At 46.6% G+C, this 13,107-nt stretch overlaps 1 protein-coding gene across 1 annotated transcript in view; it reads right to left on the reverse strand.

Moving 5' to 3' along the window:
• Positions 1-4,967: 4,967 nt before the first annotated feature.
• SNX1 (sorting nexin 1) overlaps positions 4,968-13,107 on the reverse strand; it is a 33,806-nt gene continuing 25,666 nt past the window's right edge. The window contains exons 9-15 of the mRNA XM_065942066.1: positions 11,445-11,558; positions 11,150-11,243; positions 9,849-10,054; positions 7,274-7,417; positions 6,598-6,678; positions 6,042-6,113; positions 4,968-5,398 (exon numbers count right to left, since the gene is read on the reverse strand). Coding sequence (XP_065798138.1) covers positions 5,348-5,398; positions 6,042-6,113; positions 6,598-6,678; positions 7,274-7,417; positions 9,849-10,054; positions 11,150-11,243; positions 11,445-11,558 — 762 coding nt within the window. The 3' untranslated portion in view covers positions 4,968-5,347. The remainder of the gene's footprint in view (positions 5,399-6,041; positions 6,114-6,597; positions 6,679-7,273; positions 7,418-9,848; positions 10,055-11,149; positions 11,244-11,444; positions 11,559-13,107) is intronic.

Below are 13,107 nucleotides of genomic sequence, written 5' to 3' on the forward strand. Positions count from 1 at the left end.
TCTGTTTCCTCATACTTTCATCCACAATATGGAAGGCTGGCTGTTTCAGACAGGTGTAGGTCTAAGGCTGAAGGGAGGGACAGGGGCTTGAGATAGGGTGCAGGCCAGGAGGCAGAGCCCACTGTTGGAGATCATTCAACAGTTACCTACATGGCACCTATTTAAAGCCCAGATATTTTCAGGTGTCACAGGGTTAAAGAGATGTTCCACTTTGGAGAGTTTATTGTCTTAATTTTTTTCTTAATGCTTTAAATTGCTTTTTGTGCTTCAGTCACCTGCCTCATCGCATCCTGTTCTTTCTAGCCATTGCACGCCTATGGCTATCCTAAGGCCCAAATTAAATATTACAGAACTTTTGTTTGGTGGAGATTGCCAACATTAAACCACACAACTGGTATCACAAGACATTGGCAGATGATGTCGCACCAACCCCGGGGCCAGAAGACAAGGATGAGTTGTTCTAGTGCATCTCTAACTCTGAGCTCTGACCCAACTCTTCCCCAACGTGAAGCTGAGAATCTTAGCCTGTGACTCATTAAGGCAGAGTGTCCTGTTCAGGCATGGGTCAAATGTAGGAAAGGAGGGAATCACCATTCTCTTCCTTTTCTACTCCTCCCCCTCCCAACGGCTGCTGGGAACTGGGTGGGGGAAAATCCCACCCAGAACACCTTAGGGTCTGCTGTTCCTCAGAATCCATGGTTTTCAATCCCACATGGGCTCTAAACATGCTCAGCAAAGGACACTCCTTCCATCACCATGCTCCTTTCTCAACCAGTTCCTGGCCCCATCTTTCAATTTCCATTATCTTCTCATGATTTTTCAAGTTTGAGCTGCACAAGCATTCTTTATTTCCTTTAGGCTTCTCAGCTACAGGTGCATTCAGAATGAAAATCACTCGAAAAGAGCTCAGTGTTACAAATATCCACGTGTAATGGCTCCTATCATTTCTACTTCTTGCATTTGTTCTGTTGCTGAAGACCCATTCTGAATGCTGGGGTCTCTTCAGCTCTAAGCGCTCACCTTCAGGACTCCGAAGCCCAGAGGTGCATGGGGGAAATAACCCACAGGGAAGCAGGAGAAGTAAGACTCATTTCCACACCTCTTCTGTAAACCACCTGACTCAAAATAGGTCAACAAGATAGCCGTGTCTGAGAATATCTGAATTACCATGCAGGAGGTTAATCTTTCTTTCCAGTCCCAGCAGCAAGGCTCCCTGCCCTGCATTTTGCATTTGTTCCCAGACATGGCTGATGGCTACTCCCTCTCTCTCCTCTGAATTTTGTTAACATGTTAGGTCTGACATGCCTTTAAATGAAACAAAGCCAGCTTTTACTTTGTATCTCCCTTCCCTCTCAGCAAGGTCCTCCCTTTTCATTCAGAAGAGCCTCTTATATGAAGGACACGGTCATGCACTTGCTGTCACCACTGCTTCCCCGCCCATCTGCTCCAAACATGTTTGGCCTCCTGTGCTACCTATGTCATGAACGTTGTCACCATCGACCCTGAAACCCAAGTCAGAAGCTCATGGGTCATGCCAGCTACCACTGTCTTCCTTGGGCCTTTCATCATATCAGTCACCAGCCCCCAGTGGCTCTTTGCTGCCACTGACTCCTCTCCCTGAGTCCGGACTCCATTACTACTGCCCTCCTCAGCACTCTGGCTGACTCTCTGTGCCTCCAGCCTTGTATCTTCTGATATGTCTATATCACAAATGTGACCATGCTATTTCCTGCTTAAGTCCAACCAGGAGCTCCCCACACTTGCAGGGTCATGTTCAAAGTGCCCCACAGGTGGTAGGCACTGTGTGATCCAGCTCTTGCTCATCACTCCATGGGCCGTCCACTGACTTGACTCTGGCCACATCGAGCCACCAGTATTCCCTAGATGGGCCCACTTCTCACTACATGACACGGGAAGGTAGACGGTCCAGCAGAAGGAACAAAAACTTCTTCACCTTGAAGACACAGTTCAAGCACCTCCTTCTCCAATTTCTTCCTCCTGAGTCTCCAAGTGGAACAACTCCATCTTTGTGGCCCTATCCTTGCATACAGGCCTCTGGTTCAGTACGGGTAAACTGCTATTGGTCTTCTTAACTTGCAAGTTCTGCACAGAAATGCACAGGCCCTGAAGACAGATGGCCCCATCAGCCTTGGGACAGAGAGGAAAGCTCTGAGAAGGAAGCTCTGACACCAGAAGGGAGCCTGTACCCAGGAAATAACAAAAACAGACTTACATCAAGAGGATCACTGGATGGAACAAAACAAAGTGAAGAGAAAGTTTTAAAATTTTCTTAGAGAGTTAAAAAGGGAGATGAGAATAAAATTCATGGGGCTAGTATGAATTCATGACTTTTAATTATTTGTATCATCTATCTCCATTTCCCTCAATATTTCCATACATCTTTATCTACAGTTATTTCCTTACTCTGTCTGCCAAGAAAAGCCTAGAGGCAATGACATTCCAGTAGCAATGGGCACTCAGCACCTAGATCTTGATTTCTTAAGATCATTTTCCATTCAAAGGAATCAAGATTCCCTGGGAAAAAAATGGCTGATTCCACAGCTGGGGCTGGGAAGATACAAGGTAAGTCTGGAACACCTTAAGCCAGAAAGTAAGAAAGTGTTTAAAAAAAAAAAAAATGAAAGGGACATATTAAAAAGACACAGGAGACTGCTAGAAATCTGGGATGGTTTGAGAATCAAAGCAATACCTAGCAACTTTGAGTAAATAGGAATCCATTCATCCATACCTATAAACAAACAGATTAATAAGTAAGGAGGAAGATGCTTTCCTTTAGAAGTAGACTGTCAAACAAGTGTAGAAGAAACTATGGAGTTAGAAAATCACACTGAATGAAGAACAAAGTATGTACATGACATCAAAGTGTCTCCCCACAAGTAACTTGTTACTTACAAAGGGGAGAAGTCAACTTAGAAAGGGGAAGTCTAGCAGACATTAACTTAACCAAATGATCACAGAGCTAACGTCAGTATTAATGGGATCAACTAACATCACCTGCCAACTTAAGACACACACAGAGGACACATCACTTTTGTGATGTTCCCGCCCAATATGCCAAACCCTAATCTAGTCCATGAGACCAATCCAATTTGAGGAACATTCTACAAAATATCTGACTGTATTCTTCAAAAAGGCCACGGTAATAAAAGGAAAGGGAAGACATCTGAATTGAGAGGCATGTGTAAGCATGTATCACGACTAAATGTAACACATGATTCTGCATCAGGAAAAAGGGAATCACTATAAAGGACAGTGCTAGGACACCTGATGCAATTTAAACAGTGAGCATGGGCTAGATAGCAGTATTCTATTAGTGTTGGTATCATATCAGTGTTATACTTCCTGCTTTTGACAAGCGGTTATGGTTATAAATTATGAGAGGAAGTCCTTGTTCTTAAGGAAAGGCTTACTGAAGTTTTGGGGTAGAGGGGTAACAATATCTACAACTGATTCCCAAATGATTCAGAAAATATAACATGTAAATACAGATAAAGCAAATCATTAAGTCATAAAGCAGACGGGGTAAAATATAAGCACTTGGTAAGTGGGAGTTCTTCATGATATTCCTGTAACTTTTCTGTAAGTTTAAAATCATATTAAAATTCTAAAAGTTCCCAAACAAACCAGCAATCCAACAACAAGGGATGAGTCAGAATTATGGTACAGTCACTCTATGGAAGCCTTAAAATTACATAGCATTACAAATAAAAGTCTGTGAAAACACATAACAAAATAGAAAAAATGCTTATAGCTTATACAGGGTTGAATGATGAAAGCTGAATACAAAGTATTTTATGTGTCCATTATTATAACTAGGAGCAAGATATAAGTATATCAGAGCAAGCATATAAGTAAGATTGAAAGGGTAATATCAAAGGTGGTAATAAAGATATTAGGGGAAAAAAGATATTAGGGGGAAGGGATAGATTGAGTGACTTTTTCTTAAAAAAAAAAAAAAATCAGCATATTGAAAAAAATACTTGCCAGCATATGCACTCCCTCATCAGGCAGGTAGGCTGGAGAATACTGGAGATCAGTGCTATTGACTGCCTTCTCTTGCCTCAGGCTGCCCCTCCCCAAACCTTGATACCTATCCCTCACCCCAAGAACAGATACTGTGGGTCTGGAGTGCCCTCAGCAAGGGCATCTGAGGGTGGTGGGGCTAGGAGCATGAGGCTCCCGTGCAGGCAGCCTGCCAGCCCTGCCCCACACAGTCTGCTCTGAGCAGCGAGCCTAGCAGCTGCGGACACAGCTGAGGGGAAGCCCAGCAAAGGCACATCTGAGACTGGGCATCCCTGGCCAGGCCAGCACAGAGACCCCTTTGAATGCCCTTGGCTTGTGCTGACAACACCAGGGCCTCTTGCTGACATGCTCCCTCCTGGGCATAGACCATAAAGCTTCTTGGAACTCAGAAGGTTTAGGAACTCTGGGATGACTTTATCTCAAGGCAGAGTGCCTGATTCTGTTGTCAGTGGGTTGAAGTGTTAAGTCCTTATCAGTCCTTTACATTTTTAACATAAACCAGTCTACTGAGCACCTGCTTTGATGGGTGGCAAAAAGAAGTTTGGAACACACGACTTTGCTATCAGAAGGCAAACTCTCAGACAGCCCTGGGCAGCTGAGAGAAATAGGGCAGGAATAAAAGTGAAAGTTTGCCTCCTTTGCGGGAGAATTGGTTTTGTTCCTCTTATTGTAAGAGACGTGTTTAAAACTCCTTCCCTAAAGAAGCAGGAATAAGAGTTAAGAGTAAGAGACTCTCAGAACAGGCAGCAGGGGTAGAGAGAGCAAAGGAACCCCAGTCCTCTGGGGCAGCAGGAGCCAAGGCCCACAGCTCCTGTGGAGAGGAACTCATTACATGACTCTACTGGGCACTTCTTGTTTAGAGCTGCTTCCCAACTGCTCCCCAACCTAGAGCAAAAAGCACCACCATTCTCAGTCATGTGACCTGATTTTAAAGTATTTTATTACATAATCTTTTCATGGCACCGTCAGGAGTAACAGAAAACGTTATCCCCAGTTCCTAACCACATCCTGAAAAATATACATTTGTATTTATATATTTATATCAATACTCCACCCCCTCCCCTAATTCCACCACCTAGTATAGGACTTTTGCTTAAAGCAAGAAACTATTCTTTCAGGTAAGAAAATATATATGGAAGCTAAGTGAAGTAACGGTTAGAGTGACTGGGGACAGCTCGGTCGTGGGGGCAGGAGGGAAGGGGTAAAGTCCAGGCTAGGCAGGATGCATCACTGGGTCCGGCAGAGGTGGAGACAGTGTATAAAAAGGCAGCGTCAGGCAGGTGGCTCTGGTGTCCTTGGTCCATTAGGAGATGGCCTTTGCCTCAGGAAGGAAGGCTTCCCAGTACTTAGCCAGCTGCAAAGAAGTGCACTCAGTAAGCAAGTGCTCCCAAAGAGTGGCAGAGCCTGAGCCTGGAAGGGGAGCAAGCCAGGGCACTCCCCCAAGTGTCCTTGGCCAGCACAGGGAGGCCATTTCTTCAGCTTGGCCTAGGCTGAGGTCAAGCTGAGGAAAGGGGTATGCTGAGAGTGGACCCTGGGACAGACCGGCTGGCCAGTCACACTGCCCTTACCTCTCTAGACTGAAGGAAGCATCAAGTGCAAGCTCTGAAGACAGTCCTGGTTCTGCCCCAGAGGAAGTACCCCGTGGGGGCCACAGCCGGGCTCAGGTCAGTCAGCTCCTCACAACAGGGTCACTGTTCCACATACCGACTGGGGCCTCAGCCTCAAGGGGGCTAGGTGGTATCAGGGGGTTACAGGGAGAGGAGAGTTGGGGCTTGTCCTTAAAAACTAACTCACTGTAGGATTAGGGCTATCCTGCTTATTAGCAAAAGACCCTACTGGATGCTCCACGTTAAGAGAAACAGGACTTATGTTCAATTATTGATTAAGCAGGGCCCGGACCCCTGATGTATGCCGGACCACCCCTGTCACCAAAGTCTCAAGTATGCAGCTGGCCCAAGCAAGCAGGAGAGGAAGAAAGCCATGCACAAGTCACATACCTGCTGCTGTGAACACAGGAGTGTCTCGAGGTACTTGATCACGTGGTTTCTGAAGTCCTTGGATTTCTCTTTCTAAAGGAGATAGGATTCTACACTGACCATCCCAACAGTTGCTCCTTCCCCTCTTGACAGGATGGTGATGTTTTTGCTGACCAAGGCTGAACACAGCCTCAGAAAGGAGAGGCAGCAGCTGGATTAGCTACAATTTCCAGCCTAATAACCTCCTGCAAGGCTTTCTTGAATGGTGGCAGGGTGGGAAAGCGAGGAGAAAGGACAGGGGAGCAGAGGGGTTACAACAGGGCAAGCGTTGTTTTGTGTCTAACTGCTCTGGTCCAGCAACCAGTGGAGGACAGCCACTTTGCCTCAGGAACAAACATACAAATGTGAGCACGCGTGCGTGCACACGCATACACACACCAGCCACACTTGGTCACAATAACTGCCAAGCCGCTGGCACTGCCGTCTGTCTCCCTACTCAGTAGAGACGTGGACAAAACCAGTGCCACCACTAAACCAGGTACTGCACACTGGTGAGAGCGAGGATCTTCTATCTTACCTCAAACCGTATCACTTCTTTTCGGACCACAGTTGAAATCCTTTCAAAGTCCCTTTCATACTGAGTCACCCGAGACTCCCACTGGGAAGAAAGAGGAAAGAAAGGATCCCTTATCATATTATGGAGTTACTCTATTAAGTCTTTACCTCTGAACAGCAACTGTGTATCTGAGACCTCAATTGGTCATTTGTTTGTCCCTCTGGGTAAGATTAGATATGGAGATTCCACAGGTAATCCAGTCTCCAGTAGAGGTCACCTCTAGGAACTGGCTAGGAAAGAGGTGCCATGTGTCTCAGGCCAAGTCTGGTTCCTAAGAAATCTAGTTCCCCCGAGGCTCCAGTTCAGGTACTTGCCAGCAAGGCTGGGAGGCCCAGAGAACTGAATTTAGTTCTTACCAGGAGGGCACATGTGAATCACCTTGGAGCTTTTCAAAGACCCAGGCAGGACCGCTCCTGCAGAGATTGTAATTTGGCAAGAGTGGGTGGAACAGGAAAGGAGGAGGAGGGCCCGGTCTCAGGGCAGACCCTGGGCCATCTGCAGAGGCTTTGCCAGCCACTGTCCTTTAGACTCCATTACTTCTCTTGCCTGCTGAGGGGTTCTAAGCAGCTCAGTGGGGTAGAACCCTGACTCACTCAGAAGCCAGAACGTCCCTGCAGGTCTGCCTCGGGGGGCTCACCTCTACAATCTCATCCTTGGCCTGCTGCAGCTTGTCGGGCTTGTTGGCCCATAGCAGCCGAGCTTCGGCCTCCCGCTTCTTCTGCAGTGTGGCCTGAGCATCCTGCCAGCGCTGCCACGTCTTCATGCGCTGGTCAAAGGCGGCCTGTGGGGGTGAAGGTTGGGGAAAAGCACAACCAGCCCTTCAGGCGCTCTGATGACTCTGCCTTGCGGGGAGGGGGCTCTCCCAGCGGCTGTGCTGGGGAAGGGCAGGTTCCACAATCCTGTGTTAATGCCTAGCTGGAAGTTTAACGTCCAAAAGCACAAGCTTGGGTAAGACTTCTCTCCAAGGCTCCAGTAGACCAGCGTCATGCTGTGTCATGCTGCTCCCAAGGCTGGATGGCCCAGGGCAAGCAGGTGGTCCGATGCCCATGCCCAATCTATGGCTTTCAAATGGACTCCCTGAGATGAGTTCATGAGTCTACACACTTTCCTTAAATGCCTGCCCTGTGCCAAGGGCTAAGAATATAGTGGGGAACGAAACACATAGGCCTCCTTTCATGGAGCTTGAAGTCTAACAGGAAAGGCTGACATTGTATTACTAACTGCCAATAAGTAATTATAAGAATGCAAAGTACAGAAAAAACAAGCAGTGTACTGCAAAAAAAAAAAAAAAAAAAAAAACACTTGGGGACCTAGATGAGCCTGGTAGACACATCAGGGAAGACCAACCTAAGGAAGCAAACTCTATACTGACACCCAAACAATATACAGGGTGAGTTTCACAGATCTCCCTTCAGCTTAACAGATCTTTATACTAAGTAAACTTCATCCATACATTCAACTGCTCGCAGCTATTAAGGCCTTCAAGAAGCTCTCCAAAGTCCATTTGCTGGTCTTCCCTGTTTTCAGTTCCATGGTCACAATCAGCATGTCCAGAGGATGCCTCCTGGACTAAGTAAACCATCCCGCACCCCCACTGGCTCTGTAGGCTTCAAGAGGCTGGGATGGAAGACCTCTGCCTGGGGCAACCTCCCAACACTGCTCCTTCTGCTCCCCTCCCCTATGAGGGTTCCCTGGATGTTTTCCAGGGCTCCTTAGTTCAGGCCTTTGCCAAGACTTGAACCTTAGGGAGTGAAATGACACCAAATTTATCTTCCCTGCATTGTCACTGCGCTTATCTGCAATTTCTATACAGCTGAATAAAGGATCAGGTAAAGTGTGACCTCAAATCCAACCTAACACCCTAGGCTAACTGTGGTACAGCTGCAGGTTTCAGCAGAGAAGTAACATCTGTTCATCTCTCCAGTCCCACTGCCAGCACATGACCACGAGAAGGGCAGGTGAGGGATCTCTGAGAAAAGACCAGCTCTGCAGTTCTGAGCACCAAAGAGAGGCCTCCCTCACCCCTCTCCATACAGGGTCCCTGGCCTGAGGGTTGTATCCAAATGCTGAGCTCTCCAGAAGCCCCAGACAACACTGCTCTCTGAAAGCATTCCCAGAGAGAACTCTTCCCTGGGGTGGCTTTCCAGTCTAAGTAGTCTGACCTGTTCTGAGCATTCCAGAAGAGGTTATTTTTCCAGCCTCTTACCACTCTGGAGTTAGCAGCAAACCAAACAGCAAAGGGAGAGGACAGTGAGCAATCTTACAGACTATATTAAGCAACACTATCACAGAGAAAATGAGTCCTGGGGGCAGCGTGGCTCCTGACAATGCAGGAGCTTTCAGGCTGGGGAGAGCTTGGGGGGAGAGAGAGAGTGTGAGTGTGTGTCTGTGTGTGTGTGTATGTCTGTGTGTGTGTGTCTCTGTTCCAACTCAGAGGCTCAGACATTCTGGTCCCAACCTGGATCAGGCAGATTCAGGCCCTATTAGGGCAGGTGCCAGGCTCCCTCTTGGCTCCTTCCTCTGTCTCAGAGAGGCCATGCGGAGCTAATCTCACTGCCCAGTGAAGCCTCCTCAGCCACTCTGAAAGGTCAGGGAAACCAGAGTGCCCTGGTCACCAAAAGAGAAGGTGAGGTGCTTGACCTGAGGGGCAGGCTGCAGTCTTGTCACCAGTGTGGTCAGCACAGCACAGCTCTGGTGACAAGCTCCCTCAGCCCCCCAGCCACACTCCTCCATGTAGCACCACACTGGTTGTGTGTAGTTACCTGGTGGCCCACATTGGAGGGAAAAGTGGAAGCCAGCAGGAGCTTTTACCGGGGCCAAGCTGCAGCTTACTGTTAAGAAGGCAAAGACCAGAGGGCTGAGGAAGTCACAGCTCCAAGGGGCCCAGACCTAGGCCTGGAACAGCCTTGCTTGAAGAAAGGAATATAGGATGCTGTCCAGCTTCAACAGTAAGGAAGGGCCTACTTGGAAATTCAAGAGTGGTCTTTTCTTCAAGCTGATTTAAAATACTGGTTGTGGGCCTCAAAATGACTCAGAGATAACTAAGAGTTTAATGGATGTTTCAGTTCACAAGATACTTTCTCTTTTGACAGTAGAAAAACTATACCTATTTCAAGCTATAATGGATGAAACCACCTTGGGAAGAAGAAGAGCAAAGGAAAAGACAAATTAAATCCAGTGGACGAAAAAGAGGAGGGGAACGAGATGCTTACACGGACTATGGCCAGGAGGCGAATATAGTCACTCAGGAGCTCCGCGAGGAGGAAGAAGTCATTGTTGGCCTGTTCCTGGTGGAGCTGCTCGATCTTTTCTTCCACCTCAGCCAGCTGGGAGAGCGCCCGTGACAGAGCTGTGTTGTCCTCAGAGCTCCCAAGCATGGCCAGACTCTTGGCAAACTGGGCCGTGTTCAGCGCCAGCTCTGGAAGGAGGAAGACAGCAGAGCCTCTGATCTCCCGGGGAAGAGGCACAAGTCGGCTGGCACTGCCCGGGGGCCTGAGCTACACTGGCCCCTGCGTGTCTGGCAACCGTGGGCTCTGCAATCTGGTCACTTACATCAGAGCCAAGTGAACTCAGAGAGTGAGGGTGACGCAGGTCAGGCACACAAGCAGAGAGGTGCCTGTAGCCTTCAGTTTCCCTAGGTTAGGCTTACTTGGATGGAGCAGTGCTGATGCTCCTGGGGAACTAGGGGCCAGTTAATAGAAACAGGCACAGTTCTGATGCTCACATTAGAGCTCAAAGTAAGCAGCCTGCCTGCATGAGAGAGGGTGTATGTACACACTGCATAGTCTTGCATGCATCAGAGCAGAACAACTTTTTGGTGAAGAGTCAGGTATTTTAACCTTTGCAGACCACATACAGCTCACTCTCCTTGCTCCACCCCCCAACCCTTCCACCCCGTCATCTCTTCAAAAATGTTAAAAACCACCTAGAGTAACAGCAATAGGTCCATCACTAATAGGTCTAGGGCTAGATATGACCCAGGGGGCTGGGTCATATTTTGCCAACCCTTACATTGGTCTCCATTCTAATGGTTTTCTGCCTGTTTAGATTTCTGATTATCAACATGTTAAAAGCATTCAAACTTGGCAAATTTCACTAGCTCTTAAGCAAATCTCACCAGAGAAAGGTGAAGAAGGGTTAGGAGACATACATGGTTTCCTGCATTTACATATTTCTCACTGGACCGTGTAGCTAAGGCATGTAACATCATTTTGGATATAAGCTACCAACTCAAATGCCACCAACCGAAGCCCACAGTCCCAGGTCAAGCTGTAACTGGGACGGCTTCTCTGCACTCCTCCCAGGTAGAGTACAATGCCTTCAGCGGCAGAGGCATGTTTCCTGTCAGGAGATGCAAGGCATTATCTCTTTGATCAGAACATCAAGGACCAAGTGGGTTGAGAATTTCAACTTGAATGGCTGAGAGGTTTGGGAACAACATCCCCTCCCATCTCTAACTCACTGGAGACATCAGTTTCCCCCCAGCTCCAAGTGCACATCAGAAGCTTATTACCTTTCCTGTGGTTGACTAGAGTTTCTACAACGGCATGCAGTTTCCGTAAGCGCTGCTCCTCACACTCTACCTCCTGGAGCTTCTCCTCAAACCACTGAAACACACAGGCCCAAAGCTTTAAAGGAGGCTACTCGTCATACAGGTGTAGAGCTGTCTTTTCCTTAGCAGTTTTTTTCTTCTTTTTTAAGGGACTGAATTATTGTCAAAATAAAGTGTCTAATCTCAGGACTCCTCAAGGCTTCTGACCGATAACCCTGAGGGGGTTGGGGAAGCTGAGAGGCCCAGTGCTACTCACAATGTCGGATTCATTCATCTTGATGGTCATTTTGCTGACCGCATCTGTCGCTTTGTTGAACATCTTGAGGAGTCCAGCGCCACTCAATGTCTGGGTACCCACAGCACGTGGCAGCTACAAGACCAAGAAGGCGGGGTGGCAAGTTATCTGCTGCCCCTATTTTAGGTTCAGAAGAGTTAGTATCCATCAGACGGCATGCTCCAAACTTGCCAAATAAGTTATCTGAACTGTAGGCTGTTATTTTCAAGGGCAGTTATACAAATCCTTAATAGCAATGTAGAAAGACCAAAAAAAAAAAAAAAAAAAATCAAAGGACCACATTAAAGAGAATCAGCAAAATTGTCAGCTTTTGATACTGTGTGCGGAAAGACAGGCAGTGTGTGTTATGTGTCCAGGTGACCTCATATTGAGATTATCTGCCTACCCAGGCACGAACTGCTTAAATACCAAATGCTTTTGTTTAAGAGTCAAAAGTTCTTTTTGGATGCATACTCGCACACAGCTAGACTTAAATCTTGAGACACTTTGAAGCTGTAATTCCATTCAAATTTTCCTCAGGGAACAAAGGAGCATAATAGATTGAGGACATCTAGTTAAGTCAAGCATGCCAAATACTTAGAAACAATTTGACTAGTTCAGTCTTCCCACTCCTTTCCTAAGGCATGAAAAGGATGCTGAAGAATCCATAGTGTATGTAGTATACCACGCTGAACAATTAGATTTTAGTGTCCAGGACTCTTGAGAGTCTTCTTAACTCAGGGCCATTTTGCCCCCAGGGGACAGTTGGTCATGTATGGAGATAATTTTGCTTACTAAAACTGGGGACAGGGGACTTTCCTGGTGGTCCAGTGGCTAAGACTCTGTGCTCCCAGTTACAGGGGACCTGGATTCGATCCCTGGTTGGGGAACTAGATCTCGCATGCTGCATTTAAGAGTTCACATACCACTGCAAACGATTCCACATGCTGCAACTAAGAGAGATACTGCCAAAACTAGACTCTGGACACAACCAAATTAAAAAAGTCCTGGGGACGGGACGGGGGAGGGTACTGGCATCCAGTGGATAGAGGCCAGGAATGCTGCTAAACCAACAATGCACAGGACATCCCCACAACAAAGGGTGATCCAGTCCAAAATGTCAACACTGCCACTGGAGATAAACCTTGCTCTAGGGGCACCAGGCAGATATGAGGGCATGAAAAGGAAAAATGGATTTAGGAATCTCAGAGGAGAACTAAGACTTAGAGCATTAGACAGAGAATTTTCAATTAAAGAAGTTCATTTTGGTGGGGCAACCCATATACTTACTTAGTACCATTTTCTTATTTTGAGTAATGTATACAATATGCAAATTAAAGAAAAATTTAAAAATAAAAACAAAATAAAAAAATAAATACAAAACAACAGTTCTACACTGTCACTTATTTTCTTCTACTTTTCTTTCCTATGAGATACAACATTGTTTTATTCCAGTGTTTCTTTTGATTCTTAATGACTAATGTGTTTTTTCAACTGTGTTTATATGCTGTTTCATGTTTCATTTCATAATTCTTGTTTTAAAATGAAGTACAGTTGATTTATAGTACTGTGTTAGTTCTAGGGGTATAGCAAAGTGATTCAGCTGTATATGTATATATTTTTTTTTTTTTCAGATTCTTTTCCA

Source organism: Muntiacus reevesi, chromosome 7 (genome assembly GCF_963930625.1).
Source record: "Muntiacus reevesi chromosome 7, mMunRee1.1, whole genome shotgun sequence".
Taxonomy (NCBI): Eukaryota; Metazoa; Chordata; class Mammalia; order Artiodactyla; family Cervidae; genus Muntiacus; species Muntiacus reevesi.